We start from the raw sequence: 17124 nt of genomic DNA on the forward strand, positions 1-17124 counted from the left end.
GCAAATCCCTAAGAAGTTCGGGTCGGTTGCTTACCCATTTTCTTAGCTCGAAAGCGCCGAGCTTGAAAAGTGCGATAACCTGTGACTTGATGTCACAAGCGTCATCCAGCGAAGAACTTCCGGTAACGACGTCATCGACGTAAATATCGGAAGTTAGAACGGTTTTGGCCTTCGGGTACTTATGACCTTCATCGTTGGCCAATTGCTGGATCGTTCGGCAAGCAAGAAACGGAGCCGAGGAGACCCCGTACGTTACGGTGTTCAATACGTATTCCTGAAGAGGCTCATCTGGGTGAGCTCGCCAGAGAATACGCTGGTAATCCCGGTGATGCGGAGCAACGTTAATTTGACGGTACATTTGGCGCACGTCGGCCATAAAGACCACTTCGTGCTCCCGGTAGTGAAGAAGAATCTCCGCAATGTTGGATTGTAACTTTGGGCCTGTTAATAGCGAGTCGTTAAGCGATTTGGAGTGCGCATCTCTAGCTGACGCGTCAAAAACAACGCGAAGCTTCGTTGTGGCGCTGTCAGGGCGCAAAATGCAGTGATGCGGCACATAAAACTTGCCTTGACCCATGTGCTTAGCAGGCACCAAAGTCATGTGACCACTTTCGATGTAGTCGGTCATGAAATCAACATATTGTTGTTTCAAGTCTGGATCACGAGAAAGGCGCTTTTCGATAGCATGGAAGCGTCGTAACGCTATCTCCCGAGAGCCTTCAAACACAGGCTCAGCGTTATCTTTGAAGGGGAGACAGACGACGTACCTACCAGTCTCGTCACGGTAATGCTCGTTTGTGAAACTATTTTCACAGAGCTGTTCATCTGGGGTTAATCGGGAAGAATGTGGAACGGTATCGATTTCCCAGAAGCGTTGAACGATATTGTTTAAGCTTTCATCTTTATTAGGTGAAGGTACACTTAATAAAGACGACGATGCTAGTCGGATTCTACCGACAATCAGCCATCCGAAGACAGAGTTGAGAGCACGCGGTTTATTGACGCAGCGTTTCAAACGTTGGTCGAGAAGTGACTCAGCAAAGACATCGGCAGCGAGCAAGACATCAATTGGACCAGGAATATCAAAACCAGGATCAGCTAACGGTAATGTTTTGAGTTCATCCCATCCACTCGTATTGAGTCTTCCGATTGGTTGTTCATCACAAATGTGTGGTGAAACGAACATTTCCAGACGGAAATGTACGGTGTCCTTGGCACCTATATCGCATGTGACCTTGCCAGTCACTGTTGCGGGTGCACCTCCTAGGCCGCATGGCCCTTCACTAGTCGGTGTAGGCTCCAACTTGAGCCGTTGAGCCGCTTGTGTAGTGAGGAGATTGTTTTGACTTCCGGCGTCCAATAACGCCCGGAATGTCTGAAACTCGCCTGAAGCATCACGAATTTGGACGAGCGCGGTTGCCAGTAGCACTGTCGTATTCGAAGGTGAATTGGACGGAGCCAACGGTTCTTTAGCCAGTAAGACGACTGAGCTTGATTTTTCACCAGAAGGTTCAGGATTGCTGGCAGCTTGCTCTCGGTGTAACAGAGTGTGGTGCTTCCGCTTGCATTTCTGACAAGAAAATATCGATGTGCATTGTCGCACTGAATGAGACGCGTTAAGACAGTTATAGCACCATTTCCTCTCCGTGGTAATAGCCATTCGTTCATCCACCGATTTAGCTATAAAGTCCTTGCAGGCTGATATGTTGTGCTCTTCACCACAGAAGGAACATTTTCGGACAACTTTCGGAGTTCCCGAAACTGTCGGAGTTCCCGAAACTTTTGGAGTTCCCGAAACTTTCGGAGTTCCCGAAACTTTCGGTTTCACCTCTTGTTTGTCACCACCCTTTGGAAGGGGGTTCACGGTAGGAGAGAGGAGTGTATGAGTGACGTTATGTCGCTTCGGTTTCTGTAAGGTTCCCGTTGCCTCTTTAGAAGTGTTCGCGTTTTTAGAAGTAACGCCGGTAAAGTGCGTATCGCGCAACAAAGCTTCGCTTTTCGCATGTAAAAATGCCCTAATCTGCTTGTACTGAGGCATCTCCACGTTGGTATGTTTCTCCTCAAACTCGCGTCGTAGCTTTGTATCTAACTTGGCTAGAATATTGTAACACAGAACAAAGTCCCAATGTTCGGTCGGTAACTTCAACTGTTTTAAAATAGTTAGATTTTCATCGATTGTATCGAGCGCGTGTCGAAAATCTTGAGCGCTAGCCGTTTTAAAACTGACATCCAAAATGTCACGCCAACACGTAAAAGCTAAGTCGCGTTTGTCCTCGTAACGGGACTTGAGAGCATCGTATGCACTTAGATAATGTTCACTTGCAACAGGAAACGTTCTTATTAACGACAAAGGGTCACCGCGTAAAACGGACACTAAATAATGAAATTTCTCAATTTCACTCAAAAGGGTCGATTCGTGAATAAGCGCATTATAAGTCGCGATGAACTCGGGCCACTCCTTGATAGTACCCGAAAAGGTCGGTAGCGTAATTTTTGGAAGTCGCATATTACTACTATGCGAACCCGGTGTTGTGTCCTGTCTCGAAATACCCGGTTGTTGAGACGAACACGGTAAAAATTTACGCTGTAGGGCAACTACGTTAAAATACGCTTCGTCGAATCGTTCCTGAATCTCGTTCTCACTGTCGTCGACATCATCCCCTAATAGATCCGAAATGATAAGATGCGACTCTTGAAAACTATCAGCGATATTTTTTATCTCCTGACAATATGAAAGAAATAACTCAACTTGTGAATCATCGGTATTGGCTAAGGTCCCTATTTCCAAAGCCTTCGCTATACGGTTATACGCTATAGTACGTTTACGTCGTAAACTCGGTAAGTTGTTGACAGTGTAAGCTGTATCGGTACCTTTTTTACCTACACTGGATTTAGATTTACGCCTTGTTAGGTAAGACATTGTGTCAGGTTAGAAAACAATGTTTACTAATACGCAAATAATATACACTAAAACAACAAGCTCGTATTTAAAAACACTATACGATATCAGTGATAGCATAAATAAAAACAGCTTCGATGTTTGTATAACGCGGCAACTATTAAAACCGGCACCCCAAGTTCGCGGAATTAATGTAGTAAAATTTATCAATTTAGTCAATTTATACGAAAATTAACTCAAATGGCACTCGGTACGGTTATTGATAATCGGTAAAATCGATAGAAAATAAAAATGAAAGAAAGTCCAGTATAAAAATTTTATAACACGAAATGAATTTGAGAAATCCGGAACTAACAAAATGAATCTAATTAAAACGTTTACAATACCTATCTCCCTTCAAAGTTATTAATACGATAAGTTGGATTTCAAAATTTAAAATATAATGACAATTTTTAATACGATAAGTCGAGCGGTCAAAATTAAGAAATGAGTTATACGAATTTCGAACACCTGTGTACAAAACACGCTCAAGACCCGAGTCGCCGTATGCTACGCCTCGGACGAGGGGTCAAGTTATGTGGTTCTTTGAACAAAGGGAGAAGGCCAACGAAACGCGTGATCAAACTACTTACAAACTCCGTAAGACGGAGGTCTCGTTACACTGGGAACTTAATTCTCAGAATACCCGTAGGTATGAAATATTGTAGGTTGTAGTTTTCGTTACAAAATTATAGGATTACTTGATAATTAGGTTATTTATGATAAAACGCTAAATGATTTTGTTAACTAGACAACAATGATTAGGTTTATTTCGATAGTTTTAGTGAAATGATTAAGCAATTTTTAAATTCGGTAGGCGATGGAGTAAGCGAGACAACATGAACCAAAGACTTTGATTTTAACTTCGTAATTACGCGATAGATTGACGTTGCAATTCGTTTACACGGTAGGTAAGGATATTAAACGAGTATTAACGACAATGTTAGAAAGGTTACGAAGTGAAATTGGTACTTGGTAGGCCGAGTGTGAATAGAGGTCAAAAGGTCGTTCCCGGTGTTTCGGCACCAAAAGGATGTTGCAAAATGACGCGGTTTTGGAAAGAGATGCAATGCCAATTCACAACATTCAGGATCGAGCATAAATATCTATACTCGCCGGTAATAAACGGTACAACACGATAAAATAACCAAAGGATATCACGCACTGGACTGACCTGATACTGCAGCAATGGCGGAATCCTCTGGATACGACTGGTTCTTCTTTTTTTACGTTCAGCACCTTTTCTTCTATCACACACCGGCCGGCGGTACGTTAAACAGTCTTAGGTCTTTTGTCACGCACGATATAACACTAAAACACTTAGTTTTGGAGGCTTAATACATATAAAAATGATTTAAATCGATAGCGGTCGATCCGCATGGCGCGGCGGCTCGGTAGTTCTCCTTTTCGCCAACAGAGGCGCTGCTGAGGCTCGTCCTGAGCGTGCCGCCCGAGAGTTTCGGACGATCCTATTGGCTAAAATGTCAATATTGTATCGTTATGAAGTGCGTATTGGCTTTGCATCGATAAACGGTAGAAGCGCGCGGAAATTTGATTGATTACTTAAAAACTAAACGTTAAGAACGGAACACTAACCTAAGCCACTTTTCTGGCAACAGTTCGTTTTCTTCGGGGTTGCAGTTCTAACCTAACCTAACCCACTTTTCTGGCAACAGTTCGTTTTCTTGGGGGTCGCAGTTCTAACCTAACCCACCTTTCAGGCAACAGTTTGTTTTCGTGGGGTCGCAGTTCTAACCTAACCTAACCCACTTTTCTGGCAACAGTTCGTTTTCTCGGGGGTCGCAGTTCTAACCTAACCTAACCCACCTTTCAGGTAACAATTTGTTTTCGTGGGGTCGCAGTTCTAACCTAACCTAACCCACTTTTCTGGCAACAGTTTGTTTTCGTGGGATCGCAGTTCTACCGTAACCTAACCCACTTTTCTGGCAACAGTTCGTTTTCTCGGGGGTCGCAGTTCTAACTTAACCCACCTTTGAGGCAACAGTTTGTTTTCGTGGGGTCGCAGTTCTAACCTAACCTAACCCACTTTTCTGGCAACAGTTCGTTTTCTTGGGGATTGCAGTCATCTAACCTAAAACATGTTGGTACAGTCATCAAATCTATTAGCGTAGTGGCACCCGTCCATGGAAATATGTAGATACGTTTGTTAAAAAAAAAGCCACCAACAGGTCAAATAGCCATCAAAATATATTATGAAAAGTAAGTATAAATAAAGCAAACGTTTTTTGACAATTAAGAGTTAGCTAAGTTGAAACATTTGCTCAGTGACTATTTGTCTTAATGAATTTTGGTAAAATGAACATCTACTAAATAAAATTGTGATCAAATAAAAAGTATGCGAAGTTTCAATTTTGGCAAACGTTATGTAACAATAAATAGTTAGGTATAATAAAACATTTGCTTAGTGACTATTTTTCTAAATAAATCGTGGTAAAATGAACATCTGCTAAATAAAATTGTGGTCAAATAAAAATTATGCTAAATAATAATATGCTAAGCATTGGTTTGCCAACTAAAAGTACTGCAATAAGTTGGTTGGGAAGTGAAATTAGGCGAAAAATATTTCGGCGAGATGGCAGTACACCCTTTATTATACTGTGGTCTAGTGGTGCAGGGTAGAGCAAACGGAACAAGACCGCGTAAAAGGCCACCTATACGATGGACTGGTCAAATTAAATCTGCTATGGAAAAACCCCTGAACGCATTTGCCAGAATGAGGTGATTCTGGCAAATCCTTTACTAAAGTTGAAAAGCCGATAGGCGATAATAATCGTTTGTCTCTTTCCTACGTATTGGTATGATGGGAAGGGACAAACGATTACTATCGGCTTGTTAACTTTAGTAAACGTTTATGAATCAGGGGGTAAAGATCGATATTCCTAGGATAGCGGTGCCGTCATACAGCGGCCGTCTCCATACTAAATAATACGGCTAAATATGGATGTCGTAGTATTAGTATGGAGACGGCCGCTATATGACGGCACCGCTATCCTAGGAAACCAGAGCATAAGAAGAAGTTAAGTTTATGTACCTGCAACCTCAGCTTCTCAGTGGAGTCCGCTTTGTCCTTGACGAGTTCCTCCTTCTCAAGATTGAGGGTCGTGACCATCATCTCCAGTTCGCGTACCCTCGTTACTACATCTTGAGGCGCCGATGGGTCCTGAAAGTAATTAATAGCGTCGAAACGGTTATGCACGTTAGCACACACACTGATCTCTGTATGTGACATAGCCTCGTGCTGCCCACCATATAAAATTATAGCAAAGGAAGTTTGAATCTAGTTATATTTTGAATTAGGTTGAATTTCATTTATTCGAAAATTTTACGAGATAAATGAAAAGCTACCTTCTTTATTTTTAATTAAGGTTGACATTCCATCGAAACTGTGTGTACATGCTAATGTACATTGGGCGGGACGAGGATAGAGAAATATAAGTAACTGTTTTAATTTTCCCTAGACCCAGGTTCATTAGTGTTTTTAGGTAAAATCGGGACCCTATTACCAAAGAGAATAGATAGTATAGAGGGCTCTTGCCATAGTAAATTTTGTAGCCACGGTACATTTACTGCCATCTATCGACACACGATTAAAACTTAAAATAAAATTGAAAATGTATAGATTAATCAAAATATGTATACGGATAAATGATTTCAAATTTTTATTGTTCCATACTGACTAGACGTGTGCGCCGCGCCGGCGCGCCGCCGCCGCCGGGCTTTTTGACCACGCCGCCGCCGCCGATAAATGATCGGCGTGAAATCGGCGTGACCTTGAGTGTTGTTAATTAGTTATTCGAAGTTAGTTTTTGGATTACAATATGGATTTTTCTGTATTATTTATGTTACAGTTGCCAAATATACATCAATTATTAATTAAATGAAACGGAATAGCCAGTTGCAGAAACTACTCGTATTTGACACACCAATTAAAGTAACTGAGTAATCCTAAGTATTCACCGTCAACTGTTAACGAACGGACGAAGACTGCTACTAGTGCTGCTTATACCTTGGACAGCTCCATTCTCAAAGAGCTCTATATCGCCACTCATCTCTTCCCAACATGCCATGGGTGAGCCCTTAGATTCTTCGAACGTATTATCCAATGCATGATGTGGAGAAACACATGAAGTCTGCACCGTGCAGTCCATAAGGCTTATGAGCAAGCAATGAGAAAACGAGAATTAAGATAGGTCTCAGTGAACCTGGTCCTTGTACGACAAGAAAACCATTAAAAAGAAGCCATAGCAGTGCACTATGTCTAGCAAATGTCAAGGATATGTGGAGTTCTGTTCTGTTAAAGTACGTCATTTTTAATAGGATAAGCCATGGAAAGCTTGAGAAAACGGACAGATCGGATCGAAGGCCATTGGGACCAGGTAACCTCTCAATGCAAGGCAGTTACTAGGGAAATGAAGTAATTATACCTATGCTATATTCATTTACAAACCCTATTTTACTCACAGCGTATTTAAACTATACGTAGTTCACTAACCAGCAACCTGCATTGATCAAATTTTGAAGAAAAACAAGAAATTAATGATATTTCTTAAGAAACCTGAAAGTCAAGGTCACGCCGATTTCACGCCGAAAACACGCCGCCGCCGCCGATTTTTTGGCAAACGCCGCCGCCGATCATTATTTAATCGGCGCACACGTCTAATACTGACCCATGTTCTTTCACTGATATGTGTTAAAATTGTTAAATATCAAACGGTGTCGTCAACGCCATCTAGCCGAGAATAGGCTAAAGGTAATGGCGCCATCTATTCGAGAATGACTTTTTCTTGATTTCCGAGGCACGTTTTTTTCTTAGACTTTATTTATCTTATACGGAGTTACATATATCATTGCTATTACTAAGACTCCGCTGTCCGTCTGTCTGTCTGTCTATCACCAGGCTGTATCTCATGAACCGTGATAGCCAGGCAGTTGAAATTTTCACAGATGATGTATTTCTGTTGCCGCTATAATAACAAATACTAAAAACAGAATATATAGATATTGAAGTGGGGCTCCCATACAACAAACGTGATTTTTTTTTGTCGTGTTTTTGCGTAATGGTACGGAAGCCTTCGTGCGCGAGTCTGACTCGCACTTGGCCAGTTTTTTATTATTACTATATAAATAGATCGCAAGCTGAAGTGGCAATGGGCAGGCCACATTGCGCGCAGAGAAGATGGCCGATGGAGTCGAAAAGTGCTTGAGTGGAGATCACGGACTAGCAAGCGCAGCGTAGGACGTCCACCCACAAGATGGACAGACGACCTTGTTAAGGCCGCCGGAAGACGCTGGATGCGGGTTGCTTCCAACCGGTACGGATGGAGGTCCAAGGGGGAGGCCTATGTTCAGCAGTGGACGTCTTATGGCTGAGATGATGATGATGATGATATAAATAGATCAATGTAAAAAGTTCAAAAGCAATCACCTGCGCCGCCCCGCCGCTGAGCTGCTCGTAGCACCGCACTTGCGCTTCCAACTCCGCATTCCTCTTCGACAGTGCGGCGAGCTCTTCTTTCAATGTTATTGATTCCTCTGTAACAATAAAAAAAATAGAGTGTATTTAAAAAGCGCTGGCAACCTAGTGGTAAGAGCGTGCGACTTGCAATCCTTAAACTTTTAATTAAATGTCCAAGATACAGTTACATATTTATGTGTTTTACGGAACGGACCGTTTCAATAGTGTATATGTGTATGGTTTCAATGGTATTTGATGAGGTGGTGTGAATATTCAAAGAGAAACAGTGATAAAACAAAATTAGGTTGTTTGTTTACATAGTTAGCAAATTCTATTGGAATAGACTTCATGTAGTTATGTACGAAATATCATTTGATATTTACCAGTCGCTTTTCGGTGAAGGAAAACATCGTGAGGAAACCGGACTAATACCAATAAGGCCTAGTTTACCCTCTGAGCCGTGGCAAAATGCCGGGATGACGCGAGGAAGAAGAAAGAATTTTCTATATATATATTGTTTAATACCAATGGTACTTTTCTTTAGACAGTCATCTCCCTGCAAATTATAACGAGCCAAAATCAATAAAGTTTTACGTCCACCTTCGGTCTCCATCATTATTCAAGCTTGATGTTATCAAAACATAACATTGTCACCAAGCTATACTTAATTTCAATCAGACACCGAGAACAGATTTCAATTTTAGACGTATATCTTTGTCCAATGTGTATTGAGTCTTTGCTTTGCTTAATGAGAGAGTGTGACGGAATGAAATTGGACAGGAGGAATACTAAAATAATAATATCAAATATTGTTTTCCGTCTTACCGCTCCCTACGTCCAAGGGTTGTCCACCAGATCTTAGTTCGGCGATGGTTTGTGCTAGGAGTGCGTTTTCCCGCTCGAGGGCTTTCAGGGCTGCTCTGTCGCCAGCGTTTGACGGAGCCTGCAAAAGAAATGAATATTGAATATAGAAATTTGATATTGGCTGCCATCATAGACAGCGCTTTAGTTTTTATGTTTGGTTCCTAAAATGCCCGTGTGGCGCTAGTAATACCAGTGCTGCGAAACTTCTGACTTCGGTCAAACTCGGCTCCGCTCGGCTCAGCATTGCTCCGAGCAATTATTAGGGTTGGCACCACTTGACTTCCTTTTGCGTGCACGACCACAGATAAGATAATCACTTGATTTTTGACAACTCTAAACAGCTGAAAGGGATGGTGTCATATACTAGAAAGGGCCAGCATGATTCGACCCTGAACCGCTGTCAAACTTCGTTTTTGTAAGATGTTTCCTTTCTGTACGGTAGTACTATTAATTATTCTGTGGTAATACGATGGTGGACGTTTCGGTCGTACACGTTTACTTACCGCCTTGCGGACCATCGGTCAAGACGGTCGGAGGAACAATGTCATGGCGGCGGCGAGTCGCGGGAAGCGTGCTATTGTTTGCGGGGAGGGGAAGCGGAACTACGTCACGGCGTGGGGCGGAGCGACTACATAGACGCTAGCGGCATCTATCGGTCACCGGAGACGTTACTCTCTCAATCAAGACCTCGGACGTAGGATGGAACACATAATATACCCTCCTAAGGCCCAAGGCCCTACCTATAGTACTTATTCAGTTCGATGAAATTTAAATCATATTCAATTGGAACAGAGTCGCATTTGTTTTGTTTCGTTCAATTTTCAAACAAAACCAAAATCAACTCAATTCCCTGCACTAAAGGTTCAAATTTCAGTGGCAAATTCTGGATTTTTCATTTGTATGGCTGGGCCTTAGGAGGATACGTACCTGGCTGGGCGCGTTCTTGGCGGGGCTGAGCGGTGTAGCCGGAGCGCCCAGGTCGGACAGGCGGCTCCCCGCCGTGAACGTGAAGCCCACGAACGGCAGGTGCAGCCCCGAGAACGCCGACGACGCCGACGGCGGCGGCACCGCTTCCGACAATCTGGAAATATACATTTTCACCTCAGCAGATCGAACAACAGTACTTTGCTTCTTAAAAACAGTGAGCAAAATCGCATTTTGCTCACTGAGTGAGCAAAATCGCACTTTGCTCACTGAGTGCGACAAAATGTCACTCAAGTGACCTTTATAGTCAAATGTCATTTCAACATGCGGGGTCTAATACAAGTTCGATATACTTGGGTTCTATTATCTCTGTCCCTCTAGGTATGTTCTCACTGCTTAGGGTGAAAAATTTTGTGTACTACACGAGATCAAAGTTATTTACATCTCGTGCGCTTTTGAATCCCTTACTACGCTCAAGATTCTAAATTAGATTCACTCGCTACGCTTGTGAATCTATTATAGAATCTTTCGCTTGCACGGGACTCAAAATAAGCACTCGAAGAAATATCAAACTTTGATCTCTTGTTGTACAAATAACTATTAGTCAATGAATTTTGAACTTATTGTACAGTAGTCACGGTTTATATTTAAGTGGCAGCGCCGCACCAGCGTCTGTTTACGACCATTGATGCTACCATTTAGTGCAAATATTTTCATTAAAACTCTATACCGGAAATCGCAAAAAGCATCTTTATGTTGTAGGTAGAAAAGCTCAAAATAAAACGCATACCTGATGTCCGTGTCATCTACATCGAAGTTGGAGGTGTCGGTAGGGCTCGCCACGTCGGGGACGAAAGGGGCTTGCATTTCGCGGAGCGCCTCCCACTCTAGGCCGGCGAACCAGCCGTGGTTCTGTGGCACAGAAGTTAAATTTGTTTATAACAATTTCAATGTGTTTAAAAAAAAGTGACGATACTCTCATGGTGACCTTATTTCTGTGAAATTAATGCTCATTTTTAGGGTTTTGTACCCATAGCACAGAATAAATATTAGTACTAGGGACAGAAGACTCGCTCTCTAACAAAACGCGTCTGTTACGATTACGACAGATATGACCGCTAGGTGGCGCGCGACGAAATCGCGGAGTGAGCCACGCCTGTCCATGGGCTGTCCATAAATTACGTCATCGAGTTTTGACCCCCCGCCCCCTAAAATCATCCAAAAATCATGCTTCGAATGACCCTGTTTCCTCCTACGTCATGCTACCATCATCCGATGTCCAGACCCCATAAATTTGAAATGACATAATTTATGAATAGCCCCCTACCCCCCTGGTAGTAAAAGTAGAATAATTTACCTTGAAATCTTGCAACCCGTTTTTTCCCAGCCTTTGGTCAGCGGCGCATATAAGCTTCCTTATCAAGTCCGTCGCCTCGTCTGACACCTGTAATTAATTATTTAATCATTTAAATTTGTAATTATTTTATTAATTTATAAATAAGTATATGATCCATTATTGTTTCGTTTGTATCTAAAACTTTCATAAGGGTGGTATTCGACTTGTCCAATTTCTTTGTCCAACACAGACAAAACATCATCCAGACTGAGCATAGTCGCGCTACCCCCTCTGCCACGCATACGGTAATTTTACCCCATGTTCGAGTCGAAAGTGTCTTTGTGTGACGTCCGTGTCTTTGAACGGACCAATCACGGCACGGGATTTCGCTCACCTCGTCCCGCGCACCCCCGCATTTTGGGCATCATCGGTTGCATGAAATAATTGCTCTAAACTCGGTCTAGAGGATTCCTAGTCTATGTTGTCCAATGTGTATTTTGTCTCACATTTTGCTTAATAAGAGAGTTACTCTCTTCAGTGTCAGTCTCACTGTGAGACGCAATGACATTGGACCAAGATATTAAAACCCGCAAATTGAGAGCCACAGTGAGCCGTAAAGTTGATTTTCGTTTAGTTATTTTACAAGCTTTTATTGGTATCGTCTTGGGTCGTCCCATTCGTTTTTCGTCAAGTTCTTAAATTAGTCCTATTCTGCTTTCGTCACTCATTCTACATTCGTCACAATCGTCGGTGGCTTTCAAAGTAGAATGAGTGACGAAAGCAGAATAGGACTAATTTAAGAACTTGACGAAAAACGAATGGGACTACGCAAGACGATACCCTTTTATTTATTTAGTTTCACCTGACAGTTGTCTGTAATCAAATCTTGCAAGTTAAATTTGATCCACTTCCCGGTTTCAGCTTGAGCTGAAATTTTGCATGCATGTATAAATCGGATGACAATGCAATATTATGGTACCATCGAGCTGGTAGCTGATGATGGAGACAGGAGGTGGCCATAGGAACTCTGTGATGAAACAACGCAACCTAATTGTGTTAGGGATTTTTAGAATTGTCTCGATGAGTATTAGTTGTCTGTCGTAAAAAAAGTACAGTCAGCGATAAAAGCTTGTACCAAAAATGAAATTTTTGCCAAAAACTTATTTATCCAATAAATGAGTTTTGGTTGTCACTTGATGAAACCACAAAGTGATTTCGGCTTTTCTCGTCCATGGGATTCCATACCTGTTTAGCGTGTTCCAAAGGCGGTGGGCAGCTAAAAGAACGAGCATGGTTCATGATCTTGCCGTATGTCTCCACGAGAGACTCCGCGTAGAATGGAGTCTCTCCGAATAGCATCTCGTACATGCATACACCTGAAAACGAATAAATATGAGATTAGTAATAGGGAATACTACGCGAAAGTCTACATAGGGGGCGCCACTACCACTATAGATCATAATATGTGACGTCCCACGGGTAAAGGTACCTTATGGCGGTTGGCGCTTACGCTATTATTAACGCCGCTCCAATATTATTGCGGCGCTATGTGACGTAAGTCCCAGCCACCATAAGGTACCTTTTACCGTGGAACGTATTCACAATCTGGGGGTCTACCGCGAAACAAGAAAATCGAAACTTCGTTATCCAACCTATCACTCTCGCATATTCGAGCGATAAAGAGGCAGATAACTAAATTTCGATTTTCGCGTTCCCGGTAGGCCCTTTGTAAATAAACCGCCTTGACGCATCAATGTCATATTTTATTATCTGTGAAAACTTGTCAAAAACCAGTTTCAAGCCCATTATGTATAAGTTATTCTATGGTTTACGGTAGGTGCTAGTGCTGCACTCTAGCGGCAAAACATTGCATTAATACCCCCTATTATGAGGATCCTTCCATAATGTTATAAACTAGATATCACTTTCAGAATATGGTATTTTTGAGAGCCGATTTTGTCACTCACCTAGCGACCACCAATCGCATTCAGGACCATAGCGACCTTGACCATCCTCCATCGCCTGAAAGATGAAATTAAAATGATATTTACTTGACTTCGAATTGAATTGGTCACCACAAAACTATAAAAAATAGGTGGCCAAGGGAGGTGGAAAACGTTAAGGCATATTAATCAAGTTAACAGTAACATATTGATCGTCACTTGTTTTACGTACAAATCTGACGACGCACATCACAAACTAAAGCATGAAGATAATTTTGACAATAGACACCATAAAAAAAGTTGTAATAGATTTAGAAACAGTGTAATAAAATTATCACATACCTAGTTAAGTACATGATCTTATCTTAATTTTAAGATTCATAAATTAATTGTTAAGTATTATAGTTCGTTTTTTTAGCATTAGAAAGAACTTGTGAGAAGGTAAGCGATCTTGACAGGTATTTTAATTGAAAAACGCTTTTTAAAAATCAGTAACTATTACTTATGAAAGCAGAAGAATATAAATGATCGAATTAGATTCATAATTGTTACACATTTGCCGTGACTTATTTTTAAAACGTGGTTTTCAATCAAGACTTATCAAGATTGTTTACCTTTTTTCTAATGCTAAAAAAATGAACTATAAATATTATAATTTCTAATGAATGTTGTGCTTGGTAGTTATTGACATGTAAATTTAGTACTATAAGTTTGGCATAATATTAAGACACATGTATCCAATTTATATTTTGTTACCTCGCCTTGAAATAAAGAAATAAAAACGCCCAAGCGTTGTGGTCACAACTCACGACGAATACTTACAAGACTTCATCATCATCATCATCTCAGCCATAAGACGTTCACTGCTGAACATAGGCCTCCCCCCCTTTGACCTCCATTCGTACCGGTTGGAAGCGACCCGCATCCAGCGTCCTCCGGCGACCTTACAAGACTTATTGGCGTTCAAAGAATTAAAGAAAGTTATAGTCACCCTAAGAATCTCTGGCGATATGTAATCCGGAGTTCCTACGGCAACGTTGCTTTGTACCTGAAAAAATCGCAATGGTTAAACGAACTGTTTCCTCGCAAAATTATATTTGAAATGGGAATGGGTAAGGACGGTATTCCACCTATCCACTTTCTTTGTTCTTTGTCTCACATTTTGCTTAATGAGAGAGTCTGACGCGACATTGGACAAAGAAAGTGGATAAGTGTATAAAATACCGCCATAAGAGACTATTCTAAAGCATTAAAACACCTTTGTTCACGCTACTAGCGAGAAAAAGCTATTTTCTACCCGGCGATCTACATCTGCAAGTAAACTATCCGAACACAAGAGTAATAAATATATATTTTTGCATTAAATGCTAGCAGAAATTAGAGAAATTCTCGTGTAGACCGTTCACGAGCTCACAGTTGGTTAATGTAGTCTCCGGAATCGACACATGGAGCATTCCATGAACTTGTCTACCGTTTGTCCCGTACGAACGCAAATTTTCAGAAGATTTACAGGTATAAAAGTTTCTTTTTCTGTGATAAATGGTCAAAAATATGCACAGAATTAAACGCCAAAATAAGTTCAAATACATGAAACGAATTGCGTTTGCACGGGACAGTCCGTAGAATGCTCCAGGTGTGTCGTTTCCAAGCAAAAACTCTTTGTCGCTTGCCACAAGGACGCCTTGACAGGTTATTCGTATAAAGACACAAGCAAATCTCGTCCTTATGGTAAGCTACAAAGAGGGAACTTTGAGTCGACTTCGACACATATTTAGTTCAGTACCTTCCCGTCATCGCCCAGTCGAAGGCAGGAGCCGAAATCGGCGAGTCTGATGTGTCCGCTGGCGTCTAACAGGACATTATCGGGCTTGATGTCTCTGTAATACAAACAACATATTATAAGGTTAGCTGCAAGAGATCGCTTATAGGGATGAGTTCGCATTTGTAATCTCTATTCTCTATTTACACATAGCATATAATAGTTTACTCATAAGATATTATAATATATTTTTGTATTGTGTTATACAGGATGACTAAAAAGTAACTACATTGCCTTTGCCAGGGAGGTTTTGTGATTATACTGAGCAACTTTTACTATGGGACCAATCCCGAAATCACGAAAAAAAATTTACCTACCCATAGAAAATCGACCAGCCTAAACGTATGAAACAGCCAAAATTTTTTTTCGCTATTTCGGGGTTCATCATCATCATCTCAGCCATAAGACGTCCACTGCTGAACATAGGCCTCCCCCTTGGACCTCCATAGGTGCCGGTTGGAAGCGACCCGCATCCAGCGTCTTCCGGCGACCTTAACAAGGTCATGATGGGGGGATGAATGCCATAATCACCACGCTTGGCAGGCAGGTTGGCGATCGCAGTCGAGTACACCGAATTTAAGGGACGCTGCTGCCTGTCCACCGGTGGTCTTGGACGTGGTTTAAGGATATCCCCGGGCCTTTTAGGCGTCAAGAAATGAGGCGAGCCCTAAAAAGACCTTACAGGACTCGAGTCTTTTGGATCACTATACGTACCTGTGCACGTATCTGAGTTCGTGGACGCTTTGCACGGCGAGCACCATCTCGGCGATGTAGAAACGGGCCATGTCTTCAGGTAGGCGGTCTTAGAACTTGGACAGCAGGGTCAGAAGATCGCCGCCGCAGTAGTAGTCCATCACCAGGTTTAGGTTTATAATATGTTAACCCGTGCGAAGTCGGGGCGGGTCGCTTGATAATACATTTACCTGTGCACGTATCTGAGTTCGTGGACGCTCTGCACAGCGAGCACCATCTCGGCGATGTAGAAACGGGCCATGTCCTCAGGCAGGCGGTCTTCGAACTTGGACAGCAGGGTCAGAAGATCGCCGCCGCAGTAGTAGTCCATCACCAGGTTTAGGTTTATAATTTGTAAACCCGAGCGAAGAAGGGGCGGGTCGCTTGATAATAGGTTTACCTGTGCACGTATCTGAGTTCGTGGACGCTCTGCACAGCGAGCACCATCTCGGCGATGTAGAAACGGGCCATGTCTTCAGGTAGGCGGTCTTCGAACTTGGATAGCAGGGTAAGAAGATCGCCGCCGCAGTAGTAGTCCATCACCAGATACTGGAAAACACGGGTCACGTTATCCAAGAGATCTACTCTATATATTTATCAAAAAAGGGTACCATTATAAATTGAAAAAAAAATGTCTCCAGTGCCCCAGGCTGGAATCAAACCAGCGTCCGCTATCGCGGCAGGTGACTGAGGCATTCGGTCATCGGGGTCACGGCGACATAGGTCGAATTTTTCCAAGTACATGAATTTCTTAATGAAGGTTTATGGTGCCCCCTGGCCATCCCTAAGGTAAAACAAAATAAATATTTTCTAAAAATAATTTAATGTTCTAATACTTCTAATAGTAAAGGGTACCATGGCCCACACTCTTAACTGTCCTTTGGTGGACCTTATGCCTTTTGTAATAAATCCACCAACAGTTAAGAGTATTGATGTTTGTATGGCAAGCTAAAAGGGGAGAATCTGAACATAAATGTCAGTTTAGAGTTGCTATGGACTTTACAGGGCTCTAGATCTTACGCACTGCGGTCACAAGTAATACAGGGTGGCCCATTTAGATCGGTCAGTATGGGAAAATCTGAAACTATATGA

The 17124-nt window shown here is 42.1% G+C and overlaps 1 protein-coding gene across 1 annotated transcript in view; it reads right to left on the reverse strand.

The window, feature by feature from the left end:
• Positions 1-17124, reverse strand: part of LOC134675918 (serine/threonine-protein kinase Genghis Khan) — an 82149-nt gene that overhangs the window by 55965 nt on the left and 9060 nt on the right. The window contains exons 7-17 of the mRNA XM_063534262.1: positions 16433-16581; positions 15265-15358; positions 14473-14529; positions 13506-13560; positions 12784-12914; positions 11560-11646; positions 10993-11114; positions 10206-10359; positions 9240-9357; positions 8385-8491; positions 5991-6119 (exon numbers count right to left, since the gene is read on the reverse strand). Of these exons, the coding sequence (XP_063390332.1) occupies positions 5991-6119; positions 8385-8491; positions 9240-9357; positions 10206-10359; positions 10993-11114; positions 11560-11646; positions 12784-12914; positions 13506-13560; positions 14473-14529; positions 15265-15358; positions 16433-16581 (1203 nt within the window). The remainder of the gene's footprint in view (positions 1-5990; positions 6120-8384; positions 8492-9239; positions 9358-10205; positions 10360-10992; positions 11115-11559; positions 11647-12783; positions 12915-13505; positions 13561-14472; positions 14530-15264; positions 15359-16432; positions 16582-17124) is intronic.

Source organism: Cydia fagiglandana, chromosome 23 (genome assembly GCF_963556715.1).
Source record: "Cydia fagiglandana chromosome 23, ilCydFagi1.1, whole genome shotgun sequence".
NCBI lineage: Eukaryota > Metazoa > Arthropoda > Insecta > Lepidoptera > Tortricidae > Cydia > Cydia fagiglandana.